Source organism: Salvelinus namaycush, chromosome 36 (genome assembly GCF_016432855.1).
Source record: "Salvelinus namaycush isolate Seneca chromosome 36, SaNama_1.0, whole genome shotgun sequence".
In the NCBI taxonomy this organism is placed as follows: Eukaryota; Metazoa; Chordata; class Actinopteri; order Salmoniformes; family Salmonidae; genus Salvelinus; species Salvelinus namaycush.
This window is the reverse complement of record NC_052342.1, coordinates 19,195,440-19,211,411: the sequence shown is the minus strand read 5'-3', so window position 1 is coordinate 19,211,411 and position 15,972 is coordinate 19,195,440. Positions and strand designations below refer to the sequence as shown.

General features: G+C 42.7%; 1 protein-coding gene across 1 annotated transcript; it reads left to right on the top strand.

Moving 5' to 3' along the window:
- Positions 1 to 470: 470 nt before the first annotated feature.
- LOC120030332 (NEDD4-binding protein 1-like) lies at positions 471 to 15,393 on the top strand. The gene is made up of 9 exons (XM_038975702.1): positions 471 to 695; positions 4,389 to 4,680; positions 4,952 to 5,086; positions 7,320 to 9,442; positions 10,539 to 10,669; positions 10,910 to 11,006; positions 11,440 to 11,547; positions 11,837 to 11,938; positions 14,944 to 15,393. Exons 2-9 carry the CDS (start codon positions 4,414 to 4,416, stop codon positions 15,311 to 15,313), a joined length of 3,333 nt encoding a protein of 1,110 aa, XP_038831630.1. The 5' UTR covers positions 471 to 695; positions 4,389 to 4,413; the 3' UTR covers positions 15,314 to 15,393.
- The last annotated feature ends 579 nt before the right edge of the window (positions 15,394 to 15,972 follow it).

Sequence of the window (15,972 nt, the reverse complement as noted above, 5' to 3'; positions counted from 1 at the left end):
CTTTTTGATCTTAATTTAACGTTATGGTTAGGCATACGGTTAGCAGTGTGGTTAAGGTTAGATTTTTTGAAGTAAAAATGTAAGGAGATAAATTGTAGAAATAGGCAGGGTTTGAGACTTTGTGGATGTTGTAACTAGTGACGACCGTTAATTCTCGTTTTTTTTTATCGTACAGCCTGGTGTATTTGCGCATTTATGTTCTTTCATAGAGGTAGGGATTTTACGATAGCATGTTGTTGTTATGTACAAGTGTGTTCAGTCACTTCGAATCTGATATTTATGTAGGTCTACAACACATAATTCGAAAGCACCAAAGATATTTAATAAAGTATTAAACTGTCGGTGATATTACCGATAATAACCTATTTAAATCGTGCGTGTTACTCTGCCTACATGATTACGTATGTCGCAGATACTCCAGCCTTTATGTTGTTGTGTCCGTATAGTGTCTGTTTTAAAGCCCACATAACTTCAGACAGTACTTTCTACAGTAGCCTAACTCTGTCGCTCAATTCACAAACTTTCTTGTATAATTGTACCAACCTTTGCTGTCGCTCATTCACGCCTTTTTTTGTGTGCACGGTACTTGTGAACTTTGGACTGCATTGATCTATGATTACAGAAGGCAAAACAAAGTTTTTCAAATACTAGAAATCGAAACTGAGAGAAGCAACTTCGGGGAAAGGATGAATGAGGTTAGAGAATTATTTTGTTGAGTTTGTTCATAATATTATTTAAATATAGCCTACAATTAACTTTGTAAATTAAATAAACGATTATAGCTGTTGTTGTGGACGATGCTGTGTTTAGAGAGTGTGTTAGTACCTGTTATAATTCTGTGTTCATAACCAAGTGGTGGTAGGCCTTATTATTTAAGTTGTAAATAACAATTGGATGCATTCACGTGGTTTGAACTCGTTGAGAAACGTCGATTAGCCAATCGCCAACAACAAGCTGGGTCAAAGATAAACTAAAAATACATTTTCATGGATGTAAACAAATGATAGTTTTCATAAACAATAGATTGCTTTTTATGAATAATGTTTTGTTGTTGTATTTAACTGCCGAAAATGCTGTTATCGAGGTAATTTCCTTAGTAGGTGACATCAACAAAGTTTCAATATAAAGACCCTCCAAGTCGAATTACATGTGGGAAACAAAATAGTTTTGCCCGAGTTGTGACGTTTCACCACAGACCTTTGACCTTTACAACCAAAATATGACAACAAATTCGTTTTTGACAACTACAACCTTATCGATATGGATAATTTAGCTAGACCATATTGTCAATGTTAAGCAAGCTAGCTAATTGTATTATTAGCAACGTTAGCTAGATTAACAAGCTACCTAAAATCGTATTGGTTGATGAATTGTTCCGACTTCAAAAGCAATTGAACAAAATCATGTCGGAAAATCATGCCCATTTTCCTCATGAACGTGAAGCCAACAGGAGCTCAGGAATGATTAACGACTTTCCCACTTGTGATTAATGCAGGGGACTTTAATGCTTAAATCATTTTTACCAGCATGTCACATGTGCAACCAGAGGGTAAAAAATCCTAGACCACCTTTACTCCACACACAGAGATGCATACAAAGCTCTCCCCCTCCCTCCATTTGGCAAATATGACCATAATTCTATCCTCCTGATTCCAGGAGCTCAGGAATGATAGACAACTTCCCCACTTGTAATTACCAGTGGCGATGTTAGCATGTAAATCTTTATGGGGCAAACAAAAATTGACCAAATTATTAGGGTGAGGCACATGGGCTACTAACAGCTTACTACACAACATACACTTTGTATTACACTTAGAGTTATAGATGGCTCCGAAGAACATGGTTGACGTTTTACATTCTCCCAACAAATTGTGCTATTTTGTTAGTATTTTTTTGCTGTTTGTGTAACGTATTTTTTAACTTATTTTGTACATAATGTTGCTGCTACCGTCTCTTATGACCGAAAATAACTTCTGGACATCAGAACAGCAATTACTCACTGCAGACTAAAATAAACTTTTTCCTTTAATGAGTCCGATGAAAAGGATATACTGCTTTCACTGGAAAAGGACCTGATCCCCGTCATTTGCTTGAAGAAAAGACGCAGGAAAAGGGGCCGCAGATCAGGCATCCTTCTGAGAATCCGGAGGCGAGCGGGTAAACTCCCACTACCATCCGTTCTTGCTAATGTGCAAACATTGGAAAATAAAATTGACGACCTACGATTAAGATTATCTTACCAACGGGACATTAAAAACTGTAATATCTTATGTTTCGCCAAGACGTGGCTGAATGAAGATACGGATAATATAGAGCTGGCGGGATTTTCCATGCACCGGCAGAACAGAGACGCAACGTCTGGTAGAGAAGAAGAAAATGCTCACCCAGAAGCGGCGCTTCTATTGGCCGGGGACTTTAATGCAGGCAATAGACCACCTTTACTCCACACACAGAGATGCATACAAAGCTCTCCCCTGCCCTCCATTTGGCAAATCTGACCATAATTCTATCCCAGACGCGAGCTGCCCTGTGACGCAAGCCTACCAGACGAGCTAAATGTCTTTTATGCTCGCTTCGAGGAAAGCAACACTGAAGCATGCACAAGAGCACCAGCTGTTCTGGATGACTGTGTGATAACGCTCTCGGTAGCCGATGTGAACAAAACCTTTAAACAGGTCAACATTCACAAAGCCGCTGGGCCAGATGGATTACCAGGGCGTGCACTCAAAGCATGCGCAGAACAATTGTCAAGTGTCTTCACTGACATTGTCAACTTCTCCTTGACCGAGTCTGTAATACCTACATGTTTCAAGCAGATCACCATAGTCCCCGTGCCCAAGGAAGAGAAGGTAACCTGCCTATATAATTACCGCCCCGTAGCACTCACGTCAGTAGCCATGAAGTGCTTTGAAAGGCTGGTCATGGCTCACAACAGCATCCTCCCGGACACCATAGACCCACTCCAATTCGCATACCGCCCCAACAGATCCACAGATAATGCAATCTCAATCGCAGATCCTTGTACATAGCATCGAGCATGGTGGCGACACAGTAAAGAAAGAATGCCACCGAATCGCTTGTTCACAGCCTTTGTCAGCAGTTTTGTTGAGCAGGCGTTTCAATGCCATGACAGAGGGTATCACGTTTGCTGCAGGCGCAGTTGATTAGCTTACTTCTCAAGTCAGTTGTTTGAATGGAGTCAGCTAGTGTGTTCATGTTTCCAAGTTTCAAACATGTTCTCAAATGCCATTGAAATTGCAGCAGTGGTATGACAACCGGCACATTCATGAGCATACAATATGACTTTCCTCAGTACGAAATCCTCAACGACCCACTGTGCAGTCGGACTCAGCATGCTCATGTGGCTGATATCGCTGGTCCAAATATCAGTCGTGAAGCTAATAGCAGTGACGCTATTACTGTGTAACTCCGGTAGGGCAACGTCTGAAAAATAGCGCACTTGGTGCTCGACCAGTCTGCGAAAGCCAACATCACCCACGACAGAGAACGGTTGATTGTCAAGGGCAATGACTTCCATTATCTTGGCGTTAATGGATTTCGCCTTTGAATTTTCTTACTCTTTCAAATGACTGCTCGACAAGTTGACTGCTCGATCCACACGGCAGACATTGTGGGCTAGGTTAGGAATGCTGTGTTATACGTGCAGCGCAAAATTTTACGTGGCGTCATTACTTCATGTACCTACATTATATAGGTATGCACGTCAGCTTTGACATTGGTTTTGTACATCGGCGTTAAATTAGACATCGGGCCGATGCCAATGTTGGCATTTTTAGCTAATATCGGCCGATTCAGATATGTTCACCAATATATTGTGCATATATGTATATATATATATTATTTTTTTAGCTAAACAGGTGGGGCCACCTGCCCTGAATAACGGATCATCACTGGTAATTACCAGTTGGAGGGGCGTTCAAGTGGGGTTTTCCCAGTCGTATGTGGTAAATACCAATGTCCCACTTGGGTTATGAATACTGCTTAATTACCTAGATGAGTCTTGCGAGGCCATCCTTCCAAATCTCATCTCGTTAACCTATAGATCTATGCTGATATGGTTGTCATTGGCTGACATGGGCAAATCAAAGTTTATTGTTCGGGTACACAGATTTATAGATGTTTTCACAGCGAAATGCTTGTGTTTCTAATTACACACATAATCTAGAAAATAACAATAATAAATATATTAAGTTATTCATATTTTATTTTAAATAAACAGACATGGTTCACTCTCTCGGTGTCTTCTCTCTCAATTTTCAAATTCAATATCAAAATGCTTAATTTACATGTCAAAAATTCCCTGTGTATTGTCTCTCGTTCTCTCTCTCCCTCCCCCCTCTCTCTCTCTCTCTCTCCCACCATCTCAGTGAGTTTTGACATCTACCCAGTGCCATGGCCTCTGCCCTAAGCCATCTCTCTCCAATGTCTGTAAGAGTGAGAGAAGGATGGAGTGATGATGGAAGAGGAGAGGAGCAGGTGGAGGATGAATTTGCGTGTTCTGGAGCGCTACGCGGTGCCCTGTGGTCCTTCCATCCCTCAGTGGAGAGGATTTTTGGGGTGTCTTTTACGATCGGTAGAGAGGAGGATGCTGTGTTACCCCATGATGGACAGATCTGGCTCAAACTAAAAGGAGTGAGGAAGGACGCTGTGGCTGCCAAAGTAAGAAATGGCTCCTATTATTGTTGTTTTTAACTCCAAACATTAATGTTATGTTAACATGTTTTGAGGTTGAGGTTAACCTTATGTGTTTTGCAGTAATGCAAGGTGGTAATTTCCTATATGTGTCACAATTTGGGCCATGCGGTTTTTCTGATCACGTCATCTGACCAGGGAAAACTCCAAAACATACTGTATTTTGTAACATAATATAGTATTAAATCTTTCTCTCTCTCCCCACTTCCTCCTCTCGCTCTCATTCTCTCTCATCCAGTTGTTTGTGAAGGGAGTTGTGAACCAGGAGGCCCAGCACGAGGTTCCATATCCAGGTGTCCTTCACTGTGTGTTCTGTGGAGCACGAGGGCTGTTCATGGAGTGCCTGATCAGAAACACCTCTGCTTACATACTGGTAAGAATAGACAAATAGACAACACACACACGTACAGGCTGCACACACACACACACATAGGCACGCAGGAACACACACACACAAAGTTGATCAGATGGATGATGTAAAGGAAGGAAATGCACATTAGAGGAGAGGAAGGTTGTGGGTTTGAGTCTTTATTTTTTTATTTAACCTTTATTTAGCTAGGCAAGTCAGTTAAAACCTGTTGAGGATAGAGGGCGTTATTTACACTTTGGGGGAAAATCGTGCCCAATTTAAACGGCCTCGTACTCTATTCTTGCTCGTACAATATGCATATTATTATTACTATTGGATAGAAAACACTCTCAAGTTTCTAAAACCGTTTGAATTATATCTGTGAGTAAAACAGAACTCATTTTGCAGCAAACTTCCTGTCAGAAAGTGAAAAATCTCAAATCGAGGCTCTGTTCCAGGGCCTCCCTATCATTTTACTTGAGATTTGTGACTATACATGCACTTCATACGCCTTCCACTAGATGTCAATAGGCTGTGAGAGGTGAAATGGGGTCTCAATCTCTTTCTATGGTCAAAAGAGACAGCTTGGAATGACATGACCCCAGAATTCGTTTGTTCAGGAAGCGCATAAAGGTCACCAGTATTGGCTTCTGAAAAGCAATCGTTATAGACGTCTTATATCTCCGGCTTTGATTTTATTTGATAAATGTGAAGATATCATCGTAAAGTATGTTTTTTCAATATAGTTTTATTAGATTATTGAAATTTTTTCGGGAGTTTAGACGTGTTGCGCTCTTTGCGTTTGGTGAAGATGGACAGCTTAGCGCCACTTGACTAGTTTTGCTTGCTAATTCGCGAGGGAAAAAGGCCATTCTAAAACCAAACAACGATTGTTCCCGACAAAGGACCCCTTGTACAACATTCTGATGGACCCATTTTATGATGCTATTTCATATATCTGTCGAACATGTGTACTATTAGGTAGCGCCCAGATTTTGGGCACGCTCTCGCTATAATGTAAGCTGGATGTCGTAATGAAGTTATTTTTAGAATTCTAACACGGCGATTGCATTAAGAACTAGTGTATCTATCATTTCCTATACAACATGTATTTTTTGTCATGTTTATGAATAGTTATTTGGTCAGAATAGGTGAGTTTTAGAAAAATATCCGCACATTCTGGGAAAAAGATGCTACGTTAGCACAATGTATAACCACTGATTTCAGCTCTAAATATGCACATTTTCGAACAAAACATAAGTGTATGTATAACCTGATGTTATAGGACTGTCATCTGATGAAGCTTATCAACGTTAGTCAAAAATTATATATCTTTTGCTGGTTTGTTACGATCGCTAACTTTTGCTGCTGGTAAATGGCTTGTGTTTCTGGCTATTGTGGTAAGCTAATATAATGCTATATTGTGTTTTCGCTGTAAAACACTTAAAAAATCTGAAATATTGGCTGGATTCACAAGATGCTTGTCTTTCATTTGCTGTACACCATGCATTTTTCAGAAATGTTTTATGATGAGTATTTATTTATTCCACGTTGGTCTCTATAAATACTCTGGCTGCTTCGGTGCTATTTGTGACGGTAGCTGTGATGGTAGCTGCAATGTAAAACTGATTTATAGCTCAAATATGCACATTTTTCGAACAAAACATAGATTTATTGTGTAACATGTTATAAGACTGTCATCTGATGAAGTTGTTTCTTGGTTAGTTTGGTTGGTTCTTGGTTAGTTAGGTTGGTTTTGTGCATGCTACCTGTGCTGTGAAAGAAATGTCTGTGCTTTTTTGTATTTGGTGGTGAGCTAACATAAATATACGTGGTGTTTTCGCTGTAAAACATTTAAAAAATCGGACATGTTGACTGGATTCACAAGATGTTTATCTTTCATTTGCTGTATTGGACTTGTTAATGTGTGAAAGTTAAATATTTCTCAAAAATATTTTTTGAATTTCGCGCTCTGCCTTTTCAGTGGAATGTGGGAGGAGTTCCGCTAGCGGAACCCCGGGGCTAGACAGGTTAAGAACAAATTCTTATTTGCAATGACGGCCTACCCCGGCCAAATCACGGCCGGTTGTGAAACAGCCTGGAATCTAACCAGGGTCTGTATTGACGCCTCTAGCACTGAGATGCAGTGCCTTGGACCTCTGCGCAACTCGGGAACCCCTAAGTCTCTTTAGAGAGATGGCAAGAATAAGGCTAAAGTTAAGATTATCTCAATTTCTTCCCATTTCCTTTCCTCCAGGTGGGTTCCCCAGGCTTCCTGCTCATCTCAGGACTGGCAGAACCAGTGGTCAGGGCCTATTCCCTCATCACAGACCTGGTGAAGAACTACGAGGTCACCCAGGGACGAAGAACCGAGCCTGGCGACAGAGGATCAGGCGAGACCCTAGATTCCCGTCGGGCCTTCAAATCCCTGGTGGAGAGATGGGAGGACAGGCACACTCTGGATCTGCTGGTGCTACCAGGGGTGGTGAAGGAGACTCTACTGGATCTGGTGAGGGAGTCTGGGCTGGGATCCAACCCCGGTCCTGGGGGCTCGAACCTCAGTCTTGGGGGGTCTAGAGACAGAGTGGGTCTAATGGACACTGATAGCCAGAGACGATGGGACAGCCAGTCAGGCTTGGACATACTAACACTTATGGATACCAGAGTAGGGACCAGAGCTGGAGAGGCTAGGGACATAGAGGGAATGCAGGGGATTTCCACATCAAGGAGAAAACCTCCTGTAAATTCCACCCACAACCAAGACCCTGGTCTACGGAATATTGGGCAGCTTTCTCAACAAAAGACGTTCACTACCTTACATGTACAAGAAAGAGAGATGGGCAAAGATTGGTCACAGGGAGGGATAGAGAAAGACGCAGCATCTCGACTTCCCATCTTCCACTCTATCCTCCAAACCGAGGAGGAGGGGCAAGGACGTTCCCAACCGGAGGTAGAGGATGAGGAACAGGGGGAGGAAGGAGAGGGAGAGATGTTGTCAGTAGGGAGTAGGGAGGAGTTTGGGCTCTTGCTGAAGTTCTTCACGGCTATGGGCTATGCAGAAGATGTGGTAATGAGGGTCCTGGCCCGGACCGGACCCAGAGAAGCCTCCCAGATTCTGGACCTGGTCCAGCAAGAACATGACCAGACCGGTCTGGCCATGAACCGCCCAGTGGAGATGGAGCACACAGAGGTGGAGGGGAGGGAAGGTAAAGGAGTGAGAGGAAAGAGAAGCGGTATAGATGGAGGGATGGGAGTGGAGCTGGAGGGAGGTGTGGAAGGGGCGAGGAGTAGAGAGGAGGGGAGAAAAGGCAGGGAGAGTGGAGGGTCTACCGCTAACCTGTCTGAGGATTCACTGAAGGAAGGCAGGGAGAGGGGCGAGGGCGGCATGGAGGGAGGCGAAGGGTGGAACGAGGAGGATTTTGTCCTGGGAGTTGTGAAGAGGGCTGCCGCCAGTTGTGGATACACAGAGGAGAAGGTAGCAGAAGTGTACAGTATGTTACCTGAACTGTCCACACGCCAGCTACTCCTGGAGCTACAGAGGGAGGGAGCCAGAGAGACAGAAGCTGCTTCCCAGGACCAGGTACGAGACGAACCAAGAGAGGTGGATGAGGTTGTCTCAGAGCTACAGAGAAAGGACAGAGCAGGAGACAGGAAGGAGGAGAGAGGTAAAGAGATGGAGGCACCAGCACCGCAGTCAACTGCTACTGAGAAGAGAGGAGAAGAAAGAAAGAGTGTGAAAGGAAAGAGTGACAGGAAGACCAATGAGGTAGGAGTGACCGCACGGAACCGAATCGTCGATGGTACAGTTAAGGTTGAACCCGATCTGGCTCAATGGAATGCCATGACAAACCAGATTCCGTTCCCGATTCACAGTCACCAGAAGAATCCCACACAGACACACACCGCCCATCGAGCCAGCCCCCCTTTAGTCAGAGGGCCGCCTCAGCCCACCTACCCCAACACACTACCCCCACAACCCACCTACCCCAACACACTATCCCCACAACCCACCCACCCCAGCACATTACTCGCACAACCCACCTACCCTCTCTTATTTCCCCATCAACTCGTTTACCCTCCCACCCAGCCACCCCAGACCACCTTACCCCTCACCCTTACCATGAATAACTCCTCAGCAACCAGAGCGAAGGAGAAACGTGGTCTCTTTCCCTTAGCAGTAGAGGGAAGGGATCTCTCAGCCCTAACAGCGGTGGCTGTTGATAGACGAGGTCTTCCGACCATGGCAGCGGGGGCTGTGGTGACAGGGCAACAGCGCTTCATGGAAGGCCTCCAGACTCCATTTGACCTCAAGCTGACCGACCAACCAGGAGACCCGGGACTCAGGATGGTCATTATCGATGGGAGCAACGTTGCCATGAGGTGAGTACGAGGAAATGTGAGAACAAGAGAGGTGAGGGGATGAAGGGATAAAAAAAAAAAGATGTAGAAAATGTAACCACAGACAAGAATAGCAGGCAAAATGTTGCGGTTATTCATTCAATCATTCATTTAGATATTTATGTTAACGCTTTCATTGAAAGCAGTGTAGAAAGAACAGCAGCATACAAACCTGTGTGGCCCCTGCAGTACTTCAATCCACGGCAGTTTTAGTGGTAATGCTATGCTCTAACTGACAGCTAGCTATAGTTTACATGATTCAAAGCACATACTGAACTATACAAAGTATCAAACATTATACAGTATTTAATTAGGTTTTATCCCACTCCTCTATAGTCACGGGCTGGGTCATTTAATTCGGTTTTATCCCACTCCTTCTCTATAGTCACGGGCTGGGCCATTTAATTAGGTTTTATCCCACTCCTCTATAGTCACGGGCTGGGCCATTTAATTAGGTTTTATCCCACTCCTCTATAGTCACAGGCTGGGTCATTTAATTAGGTTTTATCCCACTCTTCTATAGTCACGGGCTGGGTCATTTAATTAGGTTTTATCCCACTCCTCTATAGTCACGGGCTGGGCCATTTAATTAGGTTTTATCCCACTCCTCTATAGTCACAGGCTGGGTCATTTAATTAGGTTTTATCCCACTCCTCTATAGTCACGGGCTGGGTCATTTAATTAGGTTTTATCCCAGTCCTCTATAGTCATGGGCTGGGTCATTTAATTAGGTTTTATCCCAGTCCTCTATAGTCACGGGCTGGGTCATTTAATTAGGTTTTATCCCAGTCCTCTATAGTCATGGGCTGGGTCATTTAATTAGGTTTTATCCCACTCCTCTATAGTCACGGGCTGGGTCATTTAATTAGGTTTTATCCCAGTCCTCTATAGTCATGGGCTGGGTCATTTAATTAGGTTTTATCCCACTCCTCTATAGTCACGGGCTGGGTCATTTAATTAGGTTTTATCCCACTCCTCTATAGTCACGGGCTGGGTCATTTAATTAGGATTTATCCCACTCCTCTATAGTCACGGGCTGGGTCATTTAATTAGCTTTTATCCAACTCCTTCTCTATAGTCACGGGCTGGGCCATTTCTTTTCATGCCGAGGCATCGCCCTGGCCGTGCAACACTTCTGGAACCGCGGGCATCGCAGAATCAGTACCTTCCTGCCCCAGTGGAGGCAGAAGAGAGACTACCGGGGCAAAGGTAACACTATATGTCTGTCTGGAAGCCCAGACTTCACATCCACCTAGCTCTTTCATGTCATCAGTTTTATCAATTCAGTTTTCAATGAAGTTACTTCAGGAAGTATGCATATGTATTTTTCTTTAGAATAGACCCCCAACCCTGTTTAGCCCCTAAGTCATTGATTAATGGTGGTAAATGTGTGTGACTGTGTGTACTACGTTCATGAAGGAGAGGTTGGTGTGTCTGTGTTATTTTCAGAGCAGCACTACCTTAGTGAGCTCCAGAACCTGGGTCTGCTCTCCTACACCCCCTCCAGAGAAGTCCAAGGGAAGAGGATCAACTCATACGACGACAGGTTGTTCTAGTCGCTCTCCTCTGTCATACAATAGATCTGCTTGTAAACTGCTCTTATACTAAATATATACCTTGTTTGTAAACCGCTTACAAACTTTACCAGAAAATATCTACCTTTGAACAGCTTATAAACTTTATCTGAATATCTGCTTATAAACTGCTTATTAACTTTAAGGTCTACTTATAAACAGCAAAAAAACGTGTATAAACAGCTTATACATTAAAAAAAAAAAAAAAAAAACATGTTATTGTCACATTCACCAGACAGCTGCAGTAGGTGACTAATGAACGTTATTTCAGTTTGTTACAATTATAAATTTACAGTAGAAGGCTTGTGAATATTCTCTAAACGGATGAAGTGACCTCCCCTTTACACTCTTCCTTCATCCCTCTTCCTTCATCCCTCTTTTCCTTCATCCCTCTCTTCTCTGCAGGTTCATGCTGCAGCTGGCCCAGAAGACGGATGGAGTGATCGTGACAAACGACAACCTCAGAGACCTGCTGGATGAGTCTCATGTATGGAGAGAAATCATCAAGAAAAGGTGAAAGAAAGAAAGAAAGAGATGGAGGAGAAGATACAATGGGCATGGAATATGTTTTGTAATTTAGTATGTTAGGAATTGTCTAAAGAAATCAGAAACATTTTCATAAATAGATTTTGGATAGATTTTTGCCTAACGTTAGAGTGCAACAATATCTTTGTCACTACCTTAGTGGATTTGGCCACTAAGGTAAACCTTGTGTATGAACCAACATCCCTTTGATTTTAAATTGATCCAGTCAAAATTGTCTCATATCCGTCCGTAACCTCAGTTTCTGTTCATTACCCAGACTCCTCCAATACACGTTTGTGGGGGATCACTTTATGGTACCGGATGATCCGCTGGGCCGAGGAGGACCCCACCTAGATGACTTCCTACACTCCCAGCACAGGTAACAAACACACATAAAGCCATACACACACACACAAACCCATACACGCACACACACACACACACACCCTTCATGATACTTTCTTACTCTCTTAATTTCTCCCATATTAAAGAGCAACTGCTCCTAAAAAGCAACTTCTCGTTTTGAAATGTGTGTATTTGACATCTATAGGAGTCAGAAACATTCTAGTATTAAAATGTACTACAATGTGTAAATAGAATAATATTGGTCGTAAAGTCAGTCTTGACCAAAATGTAGATTTGCGAGATGAGAGGAAAAAATTGTATGTCACAGAATGAAGGGTACTGTAACAGAACGAAGGGTACCTTAACAGAATGAAGGGTAGCGTAACAGAATGAAGGGTACCGTAACAGTTTTCCATGGGTTGGGTTTATTTCAATCCTGCCCACAGCTTGCAGCATCCAAGTAATCATCAGTTCGGAGCAAAGCTGCAAGCGACTTGATCGTAATGCCCGTGGTCAATTTGGTTTGACATTCCATACCCTACCACTTTTGAGAAAATGGCCTGTGAATGTTTATGGTACACCTACTGGAGAGCTCTTCTTTGTCTACACCCATTCAGCATCATTCACATACTCTTAAGCCTTAGCCCCACCCATCTCTTTAAGGATTCACAGTGTAGTAAACAACCAAAGATCAAGACTAAAAGTGGTGAAAGTAGTAGCAAAAATACACTTTATCTAGTCCTTGGCCTATATCCTAACCTGATTTTGGTGCAGGTCATGTTGTTCCTCACATTACCCTCTATGGTAAACATACACTATATCAGATAAAATCTGGGTTTATTTGTCAAATGCGCAGGATACAGAAGGTGTAAACGGTACCGTGAGATGGTTACTTACATAGTGGAGTCTTTTGTTTAGACATGTAGCTAGCTAAACAATGAACCATAATCCCAACTCGTGCTACCATGAACTATGCATGAATTTGCTGGCAGCTAACTAAAGCTAACCAATTATGTTCATTGTTAGCTAGCTGACATTAGGCTATAACTAGCAATGCAAATGGATTTCTGAGATACAAATAATATTACTACACAGATCATACACGTAATGTTAGCTAGCGAGCCAGCCAACTAACATTAGCTAGCTAATAGTACGCTTTAAATGAAAAGGACTTTCTGACAAAATTAGAAACATATAATATCTGAAAATGTAGGTAGACTCTTACCTGTATACATGAATGAACGTTTCTCCCTCTGTCATGGATGCCATGGTTGCCCTTAGTTAGAAGATGTAATCCAGAGACAGGTGTTTTATACAACAGCCTCCTGTGTTCTCTTTTCGACTCTCTCCGCATTTGGCAATCATCTCTTGGCTTCCACCGGGTATTCCACTGATTTCAAAACTCGGTCAAATTCTTCCATTTCAACAACACTATTTATCACCGTTTCTTCTGTTGACAGTGATGAGAGAAGTCTACAATGACTGGTTCAATTAAAATGTTTTTACCTAAATCAGGAATTCCCTCATCGTCTGATTAATTCAGTCAGCATGGCATAATCCTCCAGATTATAGTCCATCACTACTTTTTCCCACTGATCTTTGCCGATGGCACTATTAACTTCAGGGCAGCAATGCAACACTTTTTCAGTTCTTCATGATATCTTTCAAAAAAATCTGTGGTAGAAAGGATTATCCACACATACTGAGCAGTGCATGTTATAGACAGAAGCATGCTACATGGCAGACCAATCCAAACTCATCTCTTGACATGTCCAGCCCATCCATTATCTCAGCCAATCATGGCTAGCAGGAAAGTTCCTGTATTCTTCCGTGGCTAAACCAACTAGGCTCGTAATTTAACGATTGTATTTGCAGATGCCATACAAGTGTGTTATTAAGGCACTTTAAAGTTCACCTGTTCCAGAAGACATTTCTGCCAGAAAATGCATTTTCATAAAAAATATAAATAAAACGTTCAAATGCCTCTCCTGCGAAGTAGTGATGTGCAACATACGCCTAGCTTCTTGAAACGAGTCACAGTTGTAGAAATTCATATACAAATATTGAAAGCATTTAATGAGGCAACTAAAACATGTGTATCATGAAAATAGTGTCCCATTCACATTGTGTTATTTGAAGGTCAAACCGACTTTTCCACGGTCGCACACCAGCTGGCTGAATTGGCTGAACAATTTTGCAAACTCTTCCCACCTGCAAATACACACAAGAGACACCCACATCAAACCACACCCCAAAACCAACTCACGTTTTAATTAATAAGGATCCGCCCCTTTTTTTCAATTTTCGCCTAAAATGACATACCCAAATCTAACTGCCTGTAGCTCAGGCTCTGAAGCAAGGATATGCATATTCTTGGTAAAATTTGAAAGGAAACACCTTTGAAGTTTGTGGAAATGTGAAAGGAATGTAGGAGAATATAACACAATAGATCTGGTTAAAGATAATACAAAGAGAAAAACAACCGTTCTTTTGTATTTTTTTGTACCATCATCTTTTAAATGCAAGAGAAAGGCTTAAATGTATTAATGCAGCCCAGTTGCAATTTATATTTTCGCCACTAGATGGCAGAAGTGTATGTGCAAAGTTTTATACTGATCCAATGAACCATTGCATTTATGTTTTGTATCAAAACTGCCCAAATGTGCCTAATTTGTCTATTAATAACTTTTCATGTTCAAAACTGTGCACTCTCCTCAAACAATAGCATGGTATTCTTTCACTGTAATAGCTACTGTAAATTGTTAGATTAGATTAGACTAACAAGAATTTAAGCTTTCTGGCAATATCAGATAGGTCTATGTCCTGGGAAATGTTCTTGTTACTTACAACCTCAAGCTAATCGCATTAGCCTACGTTAGCTCAACCGTCCCGTGGAAGGGACACCGATCCCGAAGAAGTTTAAGTCATGGCCGCTAGAATTTCTTAATAAACCACATCTAAAACAATGCCAAATCAGGAAACACAATCAACCTTTAACAGGTAGTCATCCCTCTCTGTCTCTCTCTTCTCTTCTCTCAGGCCTCCTGTACCAGGCAGTCACTCATTTGCAGGCGTGGCATCCTCCTTCCACTCTCCCCAAGCTCCAAGGGCCCAGACAGAGGTCCTTCATTTCCGTGACTGGACACCAGGGATCGTTGTGGAGCCAGAGCCCAGCCAGGCCAGGGGGAATGGCCAGGCTAGGGCTGGACGCGGTGTCACAGGGATGGGCCTTGGTCTGGGGCTGGGGGTGAAGAGGAGTGCAGAAGAGACCTCCAGGCTTAGGGAGAGCCTATCCCAGGTGTTCCCAGGACAGGATAGCATGGTTACTCTGGTGCTGCAGTGTAATCCTACAGTGACTGACATCAATTCACTGTCACACTTTATACTGGAGCAGGGGGGTGTAGACTGAGAGTAGTGTGTGTGTGTGTGTGTGTGTGTGTGTGTGTGTGTGTGTGTGTGTGTGTGTGTGTGTGTGTGTGTGTGTGTGTGTGTGTGTGTGTGTGTGTGTGTGTGTGTGTGTGTGTGTGTGTGTGTGTGTGTGTGTGTGTGTGTGTGTGTGTGTGTGTGTGTTCCAGAGAAAGATGTATTAATGTATTTTATTTAAATGTTTGATTGATAAGTCCCAGTTCAAAGACCGACGGGGCTAAAAAATTATGTTTCTTAATCTATTTTTATCGAATTAAGTTTGAAAACAGGACCAAAAATCAAACCAATACTAATAAATGTATTAATGCGCAACTTTCCCTTGGGTTTTTATAATTGCACTGTTTAATCTTTGCAGTGTGATACAAAACGTGGTTCCGGTATGCTTTACGACCATGCAAAAGCCTCAGAGAGGTCGGGTAGGCTGTTTTCTGGTTTCAGCTAGCTGGATTTCGGTCCGCACAGACAACACAGAGCATGCAGACAGCATGTATGAAGGCAAAGCTTCTGAAAGGCTGGCATATAGGACCAGCACAAGAGAGATGATCAGAGGCAGCTTCTGTCTGTGTTGCACTTTTTCTCAGAGTTGTAAAAACAAGCAGAACAGAAACTGTCTGCTCCTTAGTTGACTGATCTAGCTGGCAA

Excerpts from the sequence above, each read along its gene's own strand:
- LOC120030332 (XM_038975702.1), top strand. The coding sequence starts at position 4,414 with ATGGCCTCTGCCCTAAGCCATCTCTCTCCAATGTCTGTAAGAGTGAGA. Across the intron at positions 4,681-4,951 it reads AGGACGCTGTGGCTGCCAAA|TTGTTTGTGAAGGGAGTTGT; the intron begins GTAAGAAATGGC and ends TCTCTCATCCAG. Across the intron at positions 11,548-11,836 it reads AGAGAAATCATCAAGAAAAG|ACTCCTCCAATACACGTTTG; the intron begins GTGAAAGAAAGA and ends TTCATTACCCAG.